General features: G+C 39.0%; 1 protein-coding gene across 6 annotated transcripts in view; it reads left to right on the top strand.

Moving 5' to 3' along the window:
- Positions 1 to 15915, top strand: part of LOC309640409 (uncharacterized protein) — a 67877-nt gene that overhangs the window by 24462 nt on the left and 27500 nt on the right. For 5 of the 6 annotated variants that reach the window (XR_014252188.1, XR_014252189.1, XR_014252190.1 and 2 more), the window contains exons 2-3: positions 4653 to 4733; positions 6609 to 6707. Coding sequence is in view for 3 of the 6 variants with exons in the window: in XM_082419154.1 (XP_082275280.1) it covers positions 4653 to 4733; positions 6609 to 6707 (180 nt within the window). In the remaining 3 variants the exon portion in view is untranslated. Of the gene's footprint in view, positions 1 to 4652; positions 4734 to 6608; positions 8125 to 15915 lie in introns of those variants that run through there. The other variant, XM_082419153.1, reaches the window with a different exon arrangement.

The raw sequence follows: 15915 nt of genomic DNA, 5'->3' as shown, positions 1-15915 counted from the left end.
CCTAACAAATATTAAAAGATTGTGGTTATAGCTATACTGGCTTTACACTGTCTCTTTGCAATATAAACGTAAAGGGGAGAATGAAAAATGCAGTCACTATTTTAATTCGCTGTAGTTTCTCTCTAGACCAATCTAGCAGGAATCTGTAGCTTTTCTGTGGTCCATATATCACAAAGATAGCTCTTATAAAGTGATATATATTTATTAAACGATTTGTGTTATTTATTATGCTAAATTGTATGTCAGTTAATCCTGGCAACAGCACTTAGATATTATTACCTGGATTTTCATAAGAGAAATCAAGGTACAAAGAAGTTAAGTAACTTTTCCAAGTTCAAATAGGAAGTGATGGAATGACATTTGAAACCAGGTTCTGTGCGGTTTCAAAGTCCTTGTTTCATCTACTCTATATAACTAAAGTATTTATGTGCCTTTCCTCCCTTTTCCTTTTCACAGAATGAAAAGGGAATAGTGCCTTTTAGCATGGACTATTGGTCTTTAAGATTGTATCCAGAGATTCATTAATGCCGTCTTAGGAGATCTGTCTTAGGAAAGGCTACTGCTCAGGGGGCTCTCCCTTTTTATTTTCCTTCCACTTTTATTGAGATGTAATTGACATACATCACTGAATAAGTTTAAGGTATACAGAAAAATGGTTTGACTTACATATATTGTGGTAATGTTTAGTTAGCGTCCATCATCTCATATAGATAAAATTTAAAAAGAAAGAAAAAAAAGAAAAAAAAATTTTCCTTGTGATGAGAACTTTTAAGATTTACTCTCAACAACTTTTCTATATATCATACAGCAGTGTTAACTATAGTTATCATGCTGTACATTATAGCCCTAGTACTTATTTATCTTGTAATTGGAAGTTTGTACCTTTTTAAAAATTTTTATTTATTTTTTTAATTGAAGTATAGTTGATTTACAATGTTGTGTTAGTTTTAGGTGTACAGCAAAGTTATTCAGTTATATATATATATTCAGTTTTTATATATATACAAAACTTTTCTTTTTCAGATTATTCTCCCATATAGGTTATTACAAAATATTGAGGATAGTTCCCTGTGCTATACAGTAGGTCCTTGTTTTTTATCTACTTTGTATATAGTAGTGTGTATATGTTACTCCTAAATTCCTGATTTATCCTTCTCTTCCCCCTTTCCCCTTTGGTAACTGTAAGTTTGTTATTCTATGTCTGTTTCTGTTTTGTAAATAAGTTCATTTGTATCATTTTTTTAGAGTCCACATATAAGTGATATCATATGATATTTGTCTTTGTCTGACTTACTTCACTTAGTATGATAATCTCTAGATGCATCCATGTTGCTGAAAATGGCATTATTTCATCCTTTTTGTGGCTAATATTCCATTGTATGTATATATACCACATCTTCTTTAACCATTCATCTATAGATGGACATTTAGGGTGTAGAAGTTTGTACCTTTTGACAACCTTCCTCCAATTCCTCCTCCCCAGAACCACCCCCCCCACCCCCAGTAACCGCAAATCTGATCTCTTTTTCTATGAGTTTAGTGTTTTGTTTTTCAAGATTCTTCATTTAAGTGAGATCATATAGTATTTGTCTTTCTCTGTCTGACTTATTTCACTTAGCATAATGCCCTCAAGGTCCATCCATGCTGTTGTAGATGGCAGGGTTCCCTCATTTTTTAATGGCTGAATAATATTCTTTTGTATGTATATACTGCAACTTCTTTATCCATGCACTTACGGACAGACACTTAGGTTTTTTCCATGTCTCAGCTATTGTAAATAATGCTGCTATGAACATGAGGATGCAGATATCTTCCTGAGTTAGTGCTTTTGTTTCCTTTGGATATATTCCCAGAAATGGAATAGCTGGATCGTATCGTAGTTCTATTTTTAATTTTTTGAGGAGCCTCCATACTGTTTTCCTTGTGTCTGTACCTGTTTACTATCTCACCAACAGTGCACAAGGGTTCCCTTTTCTCCACATCCTCACCAGCATTTTTACCTCTTATCTTTTGGATGATGGCTACTTTAATAGGCATAAGGTGATATCACATTGTGGTTTTAATTTGCATTTCCCTAATGACTAGTGATGTTGAACACCTTTTCATGTACCTATTGGCCTTTTGTATATCTTTTTTTGGAAAAATGTCTATTCAGGTCTTTTGCTCATCTTTTAATTGAATTATTTGGTTTTTTCATTATGGTTTTTTTGTTTTGGGGGGGATTTTTGGCTATTGAGTTGTATGAGTTCTTCATATATTTTGGATAATAACCCCTTATCAGATATCTGGTTTGCAAATATTTTTTTCCCATTCCATGGTTGCCTTTTTACTTTGTTGATTTTTTCTTTTACTATGAAGAAGCTTTTTAGTTTTATGTCATCCAACTTGTTTATTTTTGCTTTTGGTGACATATCCAAAAAATCATTGCCAAGACCCATGACAAGGAACTTTTTTCCTATGTTTTCTTCTAGGAGTTTCATGGTTCAGGTCCCATGTTTAAGTCTTCAATTCATATTCAGTTAATTTTTGTAAGTGGTGTAAGATAGGAGTCTATTTTCATTATTTTACATGTGAATATCCAATTTTACCAACACCATTTATCAAACAGACTGTCTTTTCTCCACTGAGGCACTCTCTTTCAACTACTATAATGGGCAACTACTTTCCCCATTAGAATGATAATTCCTGTCCCTTACTTAAGACTGAGAGCACTATTAAGTAACAAAATTAATTTAACTGAAATACCATAACTTAATAAGAGCAGATATAATACTTTTAAATGTAGCTATAGTAAATACTGTCATTAAAAAATAATAAAGAGCTAGGTAAGTTCCTCTGAAACCACTTTATTATTTTTCTTTAATTTTTATTGGAGTATAGTTGATTTACTATGTTGTGTTAGTTTCTGCTGTACAGCAAAGTGAATCAGTTATACATAAACATATATCCACTCTTTTTTAGATTCTTTTCCCATATAGGTATTACAGGGTATTGAGTAGAGTTCCCTGTGCTATACAGTAGGTCCTTATTAGTTATCTGTTTTGTATATAGTAGTGTGTATATGTCAATCCCAATCTCTCAGATTATCACCCCTCTCTTTCCCCCTGATAACCATAAGTTTGTTTTTTACATCTGTGACTCTATTTCTGTTTTGTAAATAACAAAACATTTGTTATTGGGGGGGATTGTTTCATTTGTACCATTTTTTTAGATTCCACATATAAGCGATATCATATGATATTTGTCTTTCTCTGTCTGACTTATTTCACTCAGTATGACAATCTCTAGTTCCATCCATTTGCTGCAAATGGCATTATTTTGTCCTTTTTTATGGCTGAGTAATATTCCATGTATATATGTACCACATCTTTATCCATTCCTCTGTTGATGGACATTTAGGTTGCTTCCATGTCCTGGCTATTGTAAATAGTGCTGCACTGAACACGGGGGTGCATGTATTTTTTCGAATTATGTGAAACCACTTTAAATTTAGACAAATAGCAGAGAATGACCTTAACAGCAAGTCTGAGCATTCAAGTATGGAGGTATTTCTCTACATAAGGGAAGGTAGAGGATGATTAGTCTTGGAAATTAATGTGATGGTTGAATGCTCCCCCAGAGTGTAATGAGCAGAGAACCAAGAAATACATGACTATGCTACATCTGTTACATGCACAGCCTGGCACTTGATGAGTGTTTGATGAATGTAAGTCCCTTTCCCTTTTGCATTTTACAAAATATTTCCACACATCTTATTTTGTTTACTCTATATATTGAAAAGAAAATCCCAAGGAATAAACTGTTATCATTCTCATTGTACTGGTATGTAAGAATCTTTACATGTTGAAGCTGAAAATGACTAGACGATTCTGCAGTTTTGTCTCTCTAGCCTGAATGTTCTGTGTTTGCACTCTCCCTGTAGGAATTGATCATGTGTTCCTCTGGCCATTGAGCTGTGATAAGAAAGATTTTCCCGCTTGGAGTCCAAACTGAGCATGGATCCCACATAAATAAAGACCCATGACACTTTTTTTATTTGGTTGGTTTTGTTTGTTTGTTTGTTTTTGGCCACGCCACATGGCTTGTGGGATCTTAGTTCCCTGACCAGGGATCAAATTCGTGCCAGCTGCAATGGAAGCACAGAGTCCTAACCATTGGACCACCAGGGAACCCCCCCATGACACTTTTTGCCATTGAACTGAGCTGAGGACCCTACTGACTGTTAATCCCTTTATCCCAGGGTTGAGTGGGTGACATTTTGTATTACAAATATATACATACCGGTGCTTAATTTGAGAGAGTTTCAAAGAAAGTCTCATGGAAAGTCTCAGACATGAGGTGGAGTTTCTAGACCTGACATCGTTGTATTAATATAAGTGAAAAAGAGCTTTGAAGATATGAAGGAAGCAAAAGCATGACACGACCATGTCGCACAAAGGAGATGGGTCTGCCAACAGCATGAAGAGAAACTGGAAGGAGACAAATTTAACTAGATTTTCAAAGTTCAGATGGTAGGGGATGTTGACCAGGAAGATTATAAATTTTGACTATAACCTATTTAAGAAGCATTTGGTTCTTAAGAAGGGAGAAGCTATTTACAAGTAAAACCAACATAATCTTGCCTAAGACATGGTTTTGTGCCTTTACTTTAGGTTCCTTCATTTTGCGAAAAGGAAAGGGTGTTGCAGGAAAGAGAGTGGGGCACGAGAGGATGGCCATGTCCCAGGTCTCAGGTGAGTCCCGGGATGGCCGCCAAGTGTGGGTTCTTGGCTTCGCGCAAGAAAGAATTCAAGAATGAGCCACAGTAAAGAGAAAGAAGGTTCATTCAGGGAGAAACACACTCCACAGACAGAATGTGGGCCAACTCAGAAGGTGAGAAAGGCACCAGGATATGGGGTTGTCAGTTTTTATAGGGGTGGGTAATTACATAGGCTAATGAGTGGGAGGAGTATTCCAGCTATTTGGGGGAAGGGGTGGGGATTTCCAGGAATTGGGCCACTGCCCACTTTTGACCTTTTGTGGTTGGCCTTGGAACTGTCATGGTGCCTGTAACTGTGTCATTTAGCTTGTTGATGTGTTACATTGAGCGTATACTGAGGCTCAAGGTCTAGTGGAAGTCGACCCATCTGGGACCTATTTGGTTCTAATCAGTTTATGTCTTGTCCTCAGGCTATGTCATTCTTTCAAAGGTTGTGCCCTTGCCCCATTCCTGTCTCAAGGGGAGGAAAGCATAATGACTAAGTAACTCGGGAGAATCGCAGACCTCATATTCTCTAAAGCAAAGTAGGAAGAGTGACCCCCAAAACAGTACAAGTGAATTGTTCTTCCCTTGACTAGTGTTTGACAAGAATCCTAGAAACCAGGAAAATTTCCTTACTGTATTAAATTCAGACCCTTAACAATCAGAATAATTAACCTGAGTATCATGAGATGGTTGAGTAAAGCCCCCTAATCTCCTTTATATAATCACCTATAAAAAACAGAATGGCATTTTGGGTAAGCCAGAATACCTGCAACACAAATTTAAATACACCTGTATTAGATCCAGTACCTAATATCATTGCTAATATCTATATTCTATTTGTTCATTCAATAAATATTTATGAATTCCCTATCATATTCCAGACACTGAGGATACCGTATTTACAAGACAGATATGATCCCTGACCCCATGGAACTTGCAGTCCCCTGGGGAAAACAGGCATTAAATAAATAATTTCATTTATTTTTACCTTTATAACTTTGCAAAAAATGAACAAATATTTTTTGAAGTTTTATGCTGGGTGTAAGAGATACAAAGATAGCTGTCTACAAGGAAGTTTATAGAGCCCATAAGATCTGAAAATCCCATTTTAGAATATGGCATGGTGAAGGACTGAACACAAAGGCCCTGATCCAATAGCTCTATGTCTAGGACTTGTCCTTATGTGTTAACATGAGATCTGGATTTTAAAAAAAGAATTCCCTTGCATTATGGTTTAAGCCTCTTTAAGGCAATGTAACTAGAGGCAAAGGTAAACTGATCATACTGCCCTCAGACAACATCAGAGGGACTATTTCTGAGTCATCAGACAAATACAATAAGAACATATCCCTCTCAAGTCCATCTCTCTAAAAATAGACCAGGACAGTCTCAAAGCACATATTCCTCCATTGATATGTACTTAGAACTTTTAGATTTCTGGTCCCAATTTTGGAACTATATGGTCATTCATTGCACCTATTATCTGACAGTCATCATTTCAAGAAATTCAAACGCCGGAACTGGTAATGGTCCTACTAGGACTGCAATGATGTGAGATATAATATTTTTATGTAATAATTTTAATCATAAATAACGTAAAAATTCACTCTGGGCTCCTCCAATTAAAAGAAAAGTATAAAACTCAAATAATATTTCCTAAAAGATTCCATGGTCTCCCAAATTTGGAAATGTGTATTTAAATAAAATAAAAAATTTTAAACAAATGTTCCATGGGATGCTTTTGTTAAAAATTGGTGGAATCAAGAGAGAAAAGTGATATATGCATAATGTGCCAATAAACTGGCTTTCTGAAAACAAAAACAAAGACGAAATTCTGATTTGAAGTCTTTGTTGACTTTTTTAGTATGAGTACTCCCCCCATGGCCAACTTCAAGCTACCAACCTGAAATCACAGAACGTACAGTTGGGGAGAGATGTGCACAATCAGCTCTCAAGAGCCTGGGTAAGCCAACTCCAGCACCCACTGGCTGTTACCTGAGGGAAAAAATAAATATTAATTTATTTTCTGTCAAAGAGGCCAAAGACTACATCTTTTCTGATGTAGTTTCTAGAAAATCCAATTTGGGGAATTATACTTAATGTTGGTTCTAATACTTTATAAAACTAAAGATTCCTTTTATAAACCTTTTCAATGCTGCACACTTTGATGTGTTTTAGGTTTAAACATAGCAACCAATTTTCCCTGATGAGAAATATAGATAAAGATGTGAATGTTTATTAGTAAGACAATGACATTAAAAAGATTTGTGCTACTTGGCAGTAAAAGCATTTCTATTCCTTTGGTTGAAGTAAATTTATAGCGCTCTCCATGACTGTCCACCAGATGGCAGACATTTCACAGCAACTTTACAAATAAGGCACATCTGCATTTCTGCAAGGCTGAACAACAATTTTTGAAGATGCTAAAGGAAATAACGAGCACATTTGGATAAACAACAATACATGCAGGAGCTCATTTGGATTATACTCTTATTTTTCCCCTTCCAGCCCACACCTCTCTTTGAGGTTCCAGAGGGTATTATCCAACTGATCTTTCCTGATATTTTCATTCATGGAAACCTCTGAACTTGGCTAAAACTGAACTTTTGATCTTTGCCTCGCCTCCAATTCCACTTCTCTTTCAGCCTTTTCTTCCAGCTGCTCATTCCAGAAACCTGGAAATCATCCTTGATAATTTCACTTTTGTTATCTTCCATATCTAATCTGGCATCAAATCCTACTGATTCTTATGTATCTTATCTATTTATCTTATCTATCTATAGCCTCCTAACTCATCTTCTTTCTTATATCCTCCACACAACAGAAACAGCATTGTTTTAAATATGTAAATCAGAACATGTTATTCTCCTTTTTAAATCCTTCAATGGCTTAAATAATAATTTTTTCTTTAACTATTGACTTATTTTCCTTTAAAGTAATTTACTTTGTACTTATTGTAGTAAAGTCTCAGAATGAACTAGTAAATGTGAGCAGATAAAAGGCAAAGCAATAAACGACAAAATCCCACTACTTGGGATACAGCTACTTGGTTCTGTGGTGTAGTGCAGATGCTCTCAACAGAAAATAAGTTGTTACTTCATTGTCCTCAGGGTCATAATCTACATGCCACCTACTACAGGAAAATTATCTGCTTGTCTACCTCAGGGAGATGAAAGGCAGATCTTAAGATCTGATTTTGAAGGATATAAAATCTCTTGAGAGAAACTGTGATAGGAAATTTGATATGATGGTTAGATCTGAAGACAATAATATTAAGTGCTCTGACTAGAAAATGTTGAGATAAATCTGCTTCAGCCCCTTGGGAGGATTCTTCAATGTTTTGGCTATCTACAGCTATGTAACAAACGTGCCTCAACTCAGTAGCATGGAATAATTGTTTATATTTTATTATTATCTCTCATAGTGTTGGGGGCTGATTGGGTCCGGCTAAGCCTAGTCTCCTGGGGTTGCAGTCAGACTGGCTGGGGCTGGAGTCATCTTGAGGCTTCCTCATCCACATGCGTGTAGAAGGATGTGGGCTGTTGGCTGGGACCTCAGCAGAGGCTTTTGGCTGGAACATGTATTCATGGCCTTTCTTTGTGGCCGGGGCTTCCTCAAAATAACTGACTGATGTGGGAACATAAAGGTCCAGCCATCTTGGCCCAACCTGGGACAGCTCTGGAGAGTCATTCCAGCTCCAGAGCTCCCTGTGGTATCAGCCAAGGCTATCATCAGGACTGCATCACAATTTGACTTCTCCCTCTGTCCACTCCGGCTTGCTTCCCTTCCCTTCTCTTCCATTCCGCAGGTGCTAATCCCAAGGTACTCCTTAACGAACATCATGCACACTCACTCAGTCTTCAAGTCAGTTCCTGGGGAACCCAGCTTGCAACAACACTGGGACTGTAATGCAGTAAGGAAGGCTAGCTAGTGAGAGCTAAATGAGCTGTAACCATATGGCGGCAGTCAATGTTGGTGCCAGAGCTTCCATCTGGGGGCATCGGGAGCAGTATTGTCTTTTGTGTACGTGTGTGTGTTTGAATATATGGGGGGTTGGGGGAGAAGGGAATTCACTTTGGGGACTTATTTCGAAGTTGCTTATCTAAAAGTATACTATGGGGGCTTCCCTGGTGGTGCAGTGGTTAGGAATCCGCCTGCTAATGCAGGGGACACGGGTTCGAGCCCTGGTTCAGGAAGATCCCACATGCTGCAGAGCAGCTAGGCCCGTGCGCCACAACTACTGAGCCCGCGCTCTAGAGCCCGCACACCTAGAGCCGGTGCTCCAAGACGAGAGAGGCCACCACAATGAGAGGCCCGCGCACGGCAATGAAGAGTAGCCCCTGCTCACTGCAACTAAAAAGAAAGCCCACACACAGCAACGAAGACCCAACACAGCCAAAAATAAATAAATTAAAAAAAAAAAAAAAGTAAAAGTATACTATGACTTAGATTGTATATTTATTTGTGGGGCTTATCTGGGCAGCTGATGGAGATGTGGGGATGAGAAGAAAAGTCCCTGCATGCACATACACTTGCCCCCACCCCAGCTACTCTTAGGATGACCACCCAAGTTTGGCTGAAAGAGTTGAGACATTCTCCGGAAAGTCTTGTAAAGAGCTGAGGCGCTTAGCATTGTTGTTGGTGTTTTGTGGCCAAAGAAGAGCAAGAGACTCGTTATGGTGAAGAACCAGAGCCTGCAGTGTCAGGGCTGGTGGAGGGCACAGGAATCAGTGCACTCACTGCTTAAACTAGGACCGTCCAGTAGGAAGATTCACTCGATCACTTTAAGAAGCTTGTTGGAGACTGTTTGGGAATCAACCAAAACTCAGAGCTTCAAAACCCATTGTCTCCCAAATATTAGCATGGCTTACTCCCTTCTTCTTTTTTTTTTTTTTTTTTAGATTTTTGTCAAGTGTCACCTTTTCAAAGAGGCTTCCTTGACCATTCACTCTATTTAAACTAGCACTTCTATCACTCTCTCCCTTTATACTGCTTTTATTTTCCTTTATGTTGCTTATGACCACCTAACACAAATTTATGCATTTACTTATTTATTGACTATCTTTCTCACTAGAATATAGTCTCTAGAAGGGGAAAGAATTTGTCTATTTTGTTGATTACTGTATACCAAGAACCAGACAATAGCAAGAACTTAATAGGTATTTGTTGATTGAAAGAATAAATGGGCATTTTCTTGAGTAATCAAAGTTTCTCCAATTCTCTATCTTCTGGTAGAAATTCCAAACTCCCCCAGGGATGGAAAGCATAGGCAACAGCAACTTTTTACTGAATGTTTCCTAAATGACTTTTATTTCATATTTGCGAACTTAAGAAAAGAGAGTACTATGATAAAATAGGTAGAAGAAAATAGATCATTCTGGTAAAAACCAAATATCCATACTCATCCTTCGGTAAATTGAAAAGTGCTTCTTCTCCTCTGGTTCTCTCCTTGGCTCTTCTCATAAAACAAGATAAGGTCATAGCTTCTCAGTGCTTATAAGCTCGAAAACACACTTTTAACTTTTGTTTTTTCTTTTTTTCTTTTTGGCTGTGTTGGGTCTTCGTTTCTGTGCGAGGGCTTTCTCTAGTTGCGGCAAGCGGGAGCCACTCTTCATCGCGGTGTGCGGGCCTCTCACTATCGCGGCCTCTCTTGTTGCGGAGCACAGGCTCCAGACGCGCAGGCTCGGTAATTGTGGCTCACGGGCCCAGTTGCTCCGCGGCATGTGGGATCTTCCCAGACCAGGGCTCGAACCCATGTCCCCTGCATTGGCAGGCAGATTCTCAACCACTGCGCCACCAGGGAAGCCCACACACTTTTAACTTTTTAGTGGAGATTTCATTCGACTCAGAATTACATTTAGCATATGAACTTGTTTCTTCCAAATAAATTAGTTGAAATGGGAACATTTCAGTGCTGTCCTGAAAACACCAACTGTCACAAACAGGTGCTGATAATGAGCCTGAAATGTATTGATACAGAGTACATTATATTTCCAATATAATAGGGTGACTTTACCTATGAAATATATAAATGCAATCACCTGGGATAGAATCATTTTTCAAGAATTTGCTTATGAGTTGGAGAGGCATCCTCCAGAGTCCTGGTAACTGCCCTCTTTCTCCATATTATGGAAATTTGGGGCTTACATTCTCAATCCATATAAAGATATATTCTTCCTAAACTTGAACACTCTTCCCCTCTCTCATCCTGGGGACCAAAGTAAGCCAATGAGACTTATTCCCTGGAGATTTGGAATTCAGACCGAAGATTTCAACTGTCTTAAATTCTAGGGAGGGAGTTGTTGATGGTGATATTTTCTGCCCATGGTCTGGAGAACAGAGATAGCCAGTATGCAGGAGCAAAGAAAAATGGAGATCTGAAGGGGAAGCAGAAACCTAGGATGGAGAGCCTCTCCTGATTTCCCAGTGGTGCTTGAGCCCTGGTTCCAGTTGACTATCAGGGTCCTGCTACATCTCTGCCCTTGGGTTCTGTGAGACAATTTCATTCCTCACAGCAAGTTCCTTTCTTCCCCCTTTGTGTAGCTCAGTTGGGTCTCTATCAACTGCCACCAAAGATTCTAACAAACATGCTTTTTAAAAGTAAGTTTTAGGCCTTGCCTTTTTCTCTCTAACTGCCCCTGATTTTTCAGAAAAACAAAGAGGAAAAGAGGTTCTTCCTTCTCTTACAGAGAAGCAGCCACTGTTCAATAACATGAAGGTTAGGGTTAGGGTTTCTGTTTGTATGTTTGTTTGTTTGGCCACTCCATGTGGCTTGCGGAATCTTAGTTCCCTGACCAAGGATTGAACCTGCGTTCTCAGCAGTGAAGGCATGGAGTTCTAACCACTGGACCGCCAGGGAATTCCCAAGGTATTTCTGATAAAGGGTTGAATCTAGGATGTTCACAAAAGTACCAGTCTTACTTTCCTGTTCAGTCTGGAGACACCTGTAAAAATATATAAACTTGTGCTGTTTTCTGTTATTATAAAACCGTCTTTGCAAAATATTTATACAAAGGAATCTTTTAAAGACAGCCAGGGCTTCCCTGGTGGCGCAGTGGTTGGGAATCTGCCTGCCAACGCAGGGGACGCGGGTTCGAGCCCTGGTCTGGGAAGATCCCACATGCCACGGAGCAGCTGGGTCCGTGAGCCACAGTTACTGAGCCTGCGCGTCTGGAGCCTGTGCTCCGCAGCAAGGGAGGCCGCGATGGTGGGAGGCCCGCGCACCGCGATGAGGAGTGGCCCCCGCTTGCCACAGCTGGAGAAAGCCCTCGCACAGAAACGAAGACCCAACACAGCCATAAATACATAAATAAATAAATAAATAAAGACAGCCAGACTTGAGGAGAAATTGCTGCTGTGTCCTTTGAAAAGTTCCCTACGACCTTCACCAGCCTGCAGTTCTAATTGGTTATCTTAATAATTTGCTCCCTAGTAATTATTTTAAAACTGACATCTCTACTTTTTAAAAGGTAATTAAATATTTATGACGTTTCTTTGTTAAGCCAGGAGAAGAGTTTTAGAATGTCCTTTTTTCTCCCTTTGTGCACAAATGAATAGCACACCTCTGACTTTTCTCACTCAAACTAATAGGTGAGAGCTTTTGTCTCATTAATTGGGACTAGTCAGGGTTGCAACTACTTCCTATTTTAAACCCATTCTTATCACTAACATCCAATTTATTTTAATACTGGGGAAAATATTTGAATCTCATGGGTCTTTATTTCCTATTATTTCCCAAACAATATTAAAAGATGAGGGTTTTCATTTCTGTAGTGTAAACTTACTGCTTATCAGGATCCTAGGGGCTGAGCATGAGTGCTACTTGAAGAAAAAATAATTTGATATTTGAGGTCTCTTAGGGAAGCAGAAAACGCTCTGTAGAATCATTTTGTGAGGAAAACAAACCCACTTTTTGTTGCATGTCCAAATAATATTTATCTTCTCTGGTGTGCTTGAGTGGTGTCTCCTGGATTTTAGAGATCTGCTTGGTTCCAGGGTGGTTTGATACATAGCCCAGGTCTGGGCAACACAAAGTGAGAAAGGGGACTAACAAATTGCTGGTGAATTGGAACCTTGTATCTTTGATGAAATTACGCCAGGGTATCCCTTAAACTAAAGATGCCTAGGGTTTCCTCAAATGTTTGTTTTTTTGCCATGTTTGTGCAAAAAAGTGGGCTTTCCTTTCTCTCTTCTTCATTACTCTTGGTCCATACTGAGTCACCTACCTATCACATTTCTGCCAGGCAATTAAAGCACAAAATATTGTAATATATGTGGGGAAATCTTGGTATACACATTATATACACAAAGGTAATCTGATTCACAGGCTCTAATTTCTTCATTGTCTTCCAATCCATATAGAGAATTCTCTTTACTTTTCCTGATTTCTTAGGAAGTGAGATTTCTTTCCTTCATTGTTTTTCTAAGTTAACTTTTGGGTTCAGAATGAAGTTTATTTTACGGCAGCTTGTAACCTCCTATATATTTATATTCTTTTAGCCTTTCACTCCTTGAAGCTTCTCATAACCAGTCCCTCATTTACCTGGGCACGTAGGCTCTGGACAATTTCCTTGAGTTTTTCCTTTTTAAAAACAATTTTCCAATTGTTGGATTCTCAAGGCCATGTTGCTAGTAGATGAGAAAGCCAGAATTCAAAACCAGGCTGTCTCTTTCTTGAGCCTGGAATCAGTCAGTGTAGTATATTTACTGAAGAATGGACATGGGTTGGGAATGAAGCATAGGACTGAGGATAGGAGAGAGGTTCCAGTACACTTGTTCCAAACACCAGTCCAAGGCTCCTCATGGAGCGGGTAGGGTACCATAGGCATATCAATTCCAAATCTCTATACTTTCTTCTTGTACACATTTGGGTCCTCATGAAAATAGAATTTTTAGGTAACCTATTTTTCCAAAGTTCCAAAAGTAAGGCAGGCAGATTGATACCCACCTCCCAACCCGGCAAACACACTCAAGAACATGTGTGTGCGTGTGCACGCACACACACACGTCAATTCTCTATATGTAATTAGCGCTTTAAAAACTTTCAATTGCAAACTTCTGTCATTGTCAGTTCTTTCCCTCCCAGGTCTTCCCAGTTCTTGCTTATTTCTTCCAGTAATACTTACATACCTGTTTCAGTTACAATTGCTCTGTAAAAAACCACACCAACTTAGGGGGGTAAAACAACAATCATTTTATTATTTCTTATGGTTTCTGTGAGTCAGCCTGAAGGACTCTCATGCTAGTGACATCAGACAGTGACTGAAGCTGCAGCAGCAGATCGGGGCAGGGAGCAAGGTGGACTGAAGCACCTGGGAGCTGGATGGGCATCTCTCCCTCTTCAAGTAGTCTCAGGGCAGTGGCTACCACAAGTAAGTGCTCAGTAAATGGTAGCTCTGAAAATTATTAGCTCCATGGAAAAACCCAAAGTGGTTTTTAAAAAATATTTATTTATTTACTTATTTGGTTGCACTGGGTCTTAGTTGCAGCATGTGGGAACTTCGTTGCAGCATGCGGGATCTTTTGTTGTGGTGCACAGGCTTATTTGCCCTGCGGCATGTGGGACCTTAGTTCCCCGACCAGGGATTGAACCTGCATCCCCTGCAGTGGAAGGCAGATTCTCAACCACTGGACCACCAGGGAAGTCCCCCCAAAGTGTTTGAAGATGGGATTTTCTTCTATCTCCACAGAAAATCATTGGGGAAATGTTACCCAGCTTGTGAACTTTGTTTTTGTTGTTATTAATTAGCATTCATATAACTTAATGCTCTTAAATGGCCTGACAATAATTTATTTGTAAGTTTAATACCACTCCTGACAGAAGGTAGGTGCTACAACAATGCAGAAATAAGGAGAGCATATTAAAAGAGCATATTAAAGATACAAGTAATTTGAATTACTCAAATTATGAATCTGAACACTGAACTAAATCCGTGGGCTGATGGTGGAGGGAGATATTCTTCTTCCAGCCTTACTGGCTACCATGACATTCCCTCACCTGTTGTACATAGATATCCCTTCAGAGAAGGCCTGGAATTGCTTCATTTCCACCTAAGAATTTTACAATATTCGTCTAGTGTCTTTAAATCTTTACAAGGTATTACATGCTGTCTCAAAGATTTATAAGTGCTATTGACTGAATGTTTGTGTTCCGTCCAAAATCCATATGTTTAAGCCCTAACCCCCAGTGTGATGGCATTGGAGATGGGGCCTTTGGGAGGTAATTAGGTTTAGATGAGGTCATGAGGTGGGGCTCTCATGCTGGGATTAGTGCCCTTATAAGAAGAGAGAAGAGAGCTACTAGCCTTCCCATATGAGGATACAGCAAGAAGGCAACCATCTGAAAATCAAGAAGAGGGACCTTTCTAGATACCAAACCTGCCAGCACCTTGATCTTGAACTTCCCAGCCTCTAGAACTGTGAAAAATAAATGTCTGTTGTTTAAGCCACCTAGTCTATGGTATTTTAACTGCCCAAATTGACTAAGACAATAAGGAAATTAAATATTCAGATTTAGAAATGCATTTTCCCATAGAAAACTTGATTTAAATAATAATTCACTTCTGAGGGGAGGCCACTAACTGAATTCGTAATGTAGTTGAAATAGCAAATATTTTTAAATGAAAAGACAATGTTTTAAAAACTGTTGGAATATTGTTTTTCAACAAAACAGGAAAAATAGGCATTAGTCTGTGGATCAGGAGCCCTGGGTTCAGTCTTCTGCTCTCTACTGTCTGGCTATGTGAATCTAACCAGGTCATTTTACCTCTCCAGCCCTCAATTTCTTCATTTTGTAAAATTAAAGAGTAAAGGAGGTTGCAATAAAAGCATACTTTAAAAAATGTTCTTCCCATTCCTATACCCTCTAAAAGGAACTGAAAGAAGCTAATTAGAGAAGGAGACTCTATCTACACTGAGACTAAGGAAGGCCCTAACCTCGTACACAAACTGTAAAGAACTTTACCCACAAAGAGCATCACTAGAAGTAAGCTAGCCGAGAAGCCAGGTTCTGATGCTCCTGGACACATGCAAACTATGGAGACTGAGGCACCTCTAATCCTCCCCAGTTTAGGGGAATGAGGGCTTCAAAGGATGAGTGGGGTTCAGAAAAGATAGCAGACTTCCTGCTTTGAGTCATTTCCCTGCCAAAGTTCTCCAGGAAGTAATGGCAT

The sequence above is a fragment of the Balaenoptera physalus genome (genome assembly GCF_965194825.1).
Source record: "Balaenoptera physalus genome assembly, chromosome: 13".
Lineage (NCBI taxonomy): Eukaryota > Metazoa > Chordata > Mammalia > Artiodactyla > Balaenopteridae > Balaenoptera > Balaenoptera physalus.
Note: the sequence above shows the minus strand (reverse complement) of the source record. Positions and strands in the feature narration are given on the sequence as shown.